The following is a 4,428-nucleotide window of genomic DNA, read 5'->3' on the forward strand; positions in this document are numbered from 1 at the left end:
CCATGTTGGCCAGGCTGGTCTCGAACTCCTGACCTCAGGTGATCCGCCTGCCTCAGCCTCCCAAAGTGCTGGGATTACAGGTGTGAGCTACCGCGCCTGGCTATATGTTAAATTTTGATTGCATAAAAGGAGGACAGAAATAACTAAGAAGTCCTCAGAGTAGTCCCTGGCAGGAGGTTGCCTGGACGGCTGGGGTGGGGGGAATTAGGGACCCGTTCGTTCAGCCTGCGTGGGATGCTGGATTCTCAGCGCCACCTAGTGGCAGCTAGTGATGAGGGGCATGACCAGAGTGGAGCGAGCAAGAGGGAGGCTGCCACGGATTTGGGGTCCCCGCTGTGAGCGCAGCCCAGCGCAGCCCAGCGGACCCCAGCGCAACCAGCTGCCCAGGGCTCCGCTCCCGTCTGCAGTTGCTCCAGGCAGGTTCTCACTTAGGTCTTACATGAAGGCCTATGGGTTGCATTCACACAAGGTGGGTTTGGCTGGCACAGTGTTGATTCAATATATATATATATTTTTTGAGATAGAGTCTCCCCCTTGTTGCTGAGGCTGGAGTGCAGTGGTGTGATCTCAGCTCACTGCAACCTCCACCTCCCGGGTTCAAGCGATTCTCCTGTCTCAGTCTCCCAAGCAGCTGGGATTACAGGCACCTGCCACCAAGCCCGGCCAATTTTTGTATTTTTAGGAGAGATGGGGTTTCACTATGTTGGCCAGGCTGGTCTCAAACGCCTGACCTCAGGGGATCCGCCCACCTCAGCCTCCCAAAGTGCTGAGATTACAGTGAGCCACCGCGCCCAGCCTCAACACATGATTTTTAAACATTTTATTTCTTTTTTTTTTTTTTTTTTGAGGCGGAGTCTCGCTCTGTCGCCCGGGCTGGAGTGCAGTGGCCGGATCTCAGCTCACTGCAAGCTCCGCCTCCCGGGTTTACGCCATTCTCCTGCCTCAGCCTCCCGAGTAGCTGGGACTACAGGCGCCCGCCGCCTCGCCCGGCTAGTTTTTGTGTTTTTAGTAGAGACGGGGTTTCACCGGGTTAGTCAGGATGGTCTCGATCTCCTGACCTCGTGATCCGCCCGTCTCGGCCTCCCAAAGTGCTGGGATTACAGGCTTGAGCCACCGCGCTCGGCCACCTTATTTCTTTCAGTCCTGGAATTTAGGAAAGCAGGACTTGCTGGTCCTCGTATCATGTTTCCAGATGATAAATACCTGAGGCTGAGACACGGCTACAGCCTTGTCCAAGCTGGTTTCTCGTAAGATCCTAGTAGTACACAGTGACAGCTTGTGAACACCTTGAACACCTTCTGTTTGCCAGAAATGGTCCATTACGAACCACTTACAATCCTCACAGCCACCCTGGAATCATTATTCATGTCAGAGGGGAGGAACTAGAGGCTGAGACAGGTGGCTGAGCAGGGGCTGGACCGGGGCAGGCCTGGCTCTTTCCTTCCCACTGGCAGCCCGTGGCACTGTGGGGCTCGGCGGGCAGGGCTGGGGCCAGCATCTCACGTGTTGCTGCTCCTGGCTAGACCCCACGTCCCCGCTGAGTAGAGTCAAAGCCTCCCCGTGGTCTGTGCCACGCCTTCCTGTGCAATTGGGAACCCTAAGGGCTGTGACTGGGGACAGGATGCTGAGCGCGCCAGCCAGGGCTGGGGTTTGCAGACAGCAGAGGCATTTTTAATTGTAGTGGTGGGCCTCACCCCAACTGCTCTGGGAAACTCTCCCTGGGTTTATGCCTAATGGCGTTTCTCTAACTTCTGTGGGATCCCCACTCTGCTGTGGGGAACCCTTCCCTCTCCTGTTGGCAAGAGCCCAGCTCTCCCCCAGCACCTCTGGGCTCTGGCCTAGCAGGCAGCCCCTGCCGCATTAGACCCTTAGTCTGATCCGGGCCAGACACCAGCTCATCTCAGACGCAGGTCAGCTCTCTGGACAAAACTCCGGGGGCAGCTGGCTGTGCCTCTCACTCGCTCAGCGGGCTTGACCTGAGGCCCCTGTGCCCTCACTCAACCCCCTCCCCAGAATCGTTCCTGGGTTCCAAATCGGCCCCTCATCATGGGGGCCTTGGCCCACAGTTCCCTGGGAGTTCTTCCTGCCTGTCGCTCGAGGTACGTGCACGCAGGACTCACAGGCCCCCAATCCTCAGCCCTGCCCTGGCCTCCTTCCCTGAGACCCGACCAGACTCTCCCTTCGCTGTGGCTCACTCCAGGCAGGTCCAGAGACACGGCTGACCGCATCCGTATCCTCCCAGGCCCCGTGACCCCTCTCCTGATCATGCCCTCTCCCACCCCAGGGGACGCAGGGAGGGGGGTCTCTGGATGTCTTTTTCCTCCCCTTGGGCCCCCACAGTGCTCAGCCACACCTGGGGTCTTGCTATGAACGAGTTCCCCCAGGCGCCGACCTGTGGGCCTTAGGCCCCGCCCAGCATACCAAGGCGAGCCCCGGGCCCTCAGGCGTTCCTGCCACCCTGGGCTACTGGGCCCACTGGAGTCGTGGTATCGGACAGAAATGAGTTTTTCCTTTTTATTTGGCTGCTGCTGCTGCCTCTCCCGGATCAGGTTTGGGCAGCAGCGCAGGCAGGGGAAGGGGACTCCGCACTCATGTGCCCTCGAGACCACAGCAGGTGCCACCCGCACTCCCACGCTCCCACACTTGCTGCCCCAGAGCCCTCACTCTCCTAAAAGCAGCGAGAGCACACAGGGCTCGGAGGCGCAGGGGTGCAAAGGTGGCTCCAAGCGAGTTCGAGTCCAAGATGAGCTCAGGATCCTGAGCCTTTCTGGGAACTGCCTCCCCAGGCTGGGATGCGGGGGCGCAGCCCCAGGCCCTGGAGCTCCTTCTCTCTGGCCCAGGCTGGGATGTGGGGGGCAGCCTCAGGCCCCAGAGCTCCTTCTCTCTATGGAGGCCGCGTCTTTTTCACGCCAGGTCTCAGCCCGTCCAGTTCTGCTCTTGTCGAGGACGCCTTTGCAGTCCCGGCTTTTGTAGTCCAGCTGCCAGCCCGGCCTCCCTCCAGCCCCGCTGGTGCCTCGAGGCTGGTCAGGAGCGCGGATGGCCCATCCCGGGAGCGGCTCGCCAGGGAGGCGGCCCGGCAGAGGAAGGCCCTGGACAGCGGCTCCAGCTTCCCCAGGAGGACTGGCCTAGGCCCGGCCCCTCGGCCACCGCGCTAGGCCGTCCTGGGGGCGCGTGCGGGGGGCATGAGGCACAGCGGGGCGCAGACGGCACCGAGGGGTGGGCGGTGTCTGGGCGCGCGAGACTGGGCCCTGCAGGCGTCCGGGGACTGGCGCCTGTGTCTCCGGTGTCCCCGCGCATAGCCGGGCCGTGGCACTCCAGGTGTCCGCAGGGCTCTCGGGGCGCGGGGCTGGCGCGCAGGACCAGGGAGAGCGCGGCGATGCGGTGGATGGCTCTGCGCAGCGTGGCGATCTTGGAGAGCCTCTTGCCGCCCAGGTCGTGCCGCAGTGCCCGGCGCAGCGCGTTGAAGGCCTCGTTGTAGTCCAGGATGCGCTTGCGCTCCCGCACGTTGGCCGCCATGCGCCGCGCCTTGGACCGCACCGGCCGCGCGCGCCTCCTGCCAGCCGGCTCTTCTGCCTCGCCCTGGCCACGGGAAGCGCCGTTCGCCCCCAACATCCCCAAATCACCCCCAGGCTCGGGCCAGGGGCCCCCCAAGTCCTCTACAGAGCCTTCGGCCCCCTTCCGCGCCCTGAGGCCTAGTCCTGGCGCGCCCCGCAGCATGGCCTTCCCGGGCCCTCACCCTCTGCGGCAGCCCCGGCCCTCTGCCCTCTGCCGTCTGCCCCCTGCCCCGGCCCCGTCTCGCTACGCGGACGGTTCCCGGCTCCTGGGGCTGGACACTCCCGAGACAGGCCCCCTCCAGCTGGGCTTTATGTCACCACGCGGCGCCCCGCCCTCCCATCCATCCATCTCCCTCCTCCTGCATTATTACCGGCCTCCAGGTAGGTCGGCGAGGGAGGAACCGAGGGGAAGAAGGAAAGCGAGGAGGGAAGCTTGCAGGTTCTTGTAAGCGGAGACCAGACGGCAGTCCGGCCACGCTGTACCGGGGACCTTGCCCTGCCTCGCTCCAGGACTGCTGTGGGGTGTCTGAGTTCCACATTCTTCCTCCCCGCTCCCAGATACGGTGCTAAGTTTGGTTTCTAGCAGGAAAGCTGATAGAAATAAAGAGTGGCAGAGGGCTGGGCGCCGGCTCACGTCTGTCATCCCAGCACTTTGGGAGGCCGAGGCCGGCGGATCACTTGAGTTCAGGAGTTCGAGACCAGCCTGGCCAACAGGGTATATAAAACCCCGTCTCTACTAAAAAGACAAAAATTAGCGGGGCGTGGTGGCGGGTGCCTGTAATCCTAGCTACTCGGGAGGCTAAGGCAGGAGACTGGCTTGAACCCGGAAGCCGGAGGTTGCAGTGAGCACAGATCGCACCACTGTACTCCAGCC

General features: G+C 62.4%; 1 protein-coding gene across 1 annotated transcript; it reads right to left on the bottom strand.

Moving 5' to 3' along the window:
- Window positions 1-857: 857 nt before the first annotated feature.
- On the bottom strand, window positions 858-3,832 carry BHLHA9 (basic helix-loop-helix family member a9). Its single transcript, XM_033181940.1, has one exon. The coding sequence runs from the start codon at window positions 3,715-3,717 to the stop codon at window positions 3,025-3,027; it is 693 nt and encodes a 230-aa protein (XP_033037831.1). The 5' UTR covers window positions 3,718-3,832; the 3' UTR covers window positions 858-3,024.
- Between the last annotated feature and the right edge of the window lie 596 nt (window positions 3,833-4,428).

This window comes from Trachypithecus francoisi, unplaced genomic scaffold, assembly GCF_009764315.1.
Source record: "Trachypithecus francoisi isolate TF-2019V2 unplaced genomic scaffold, Tfra_2.0 Lachesis_group20, whole genome shotgun sequence".
Lineage (NCBI taxonomy): Eukaryota > Metazoa > Chordata > Mammalia > Primates > Cercopithecidae > Trachypithecus > Trachypithecus francoisi.

Excerpts from the sequence above, each read along its gene's own strand:
- BHLHA9 (XM_033181940.1), bottom strand. The coding sequence starts at position 3,717 with ATGCTGCGGGGCGCGCCAGGACTAGGCCTCAGGGCGCGGAAGGGGGCC.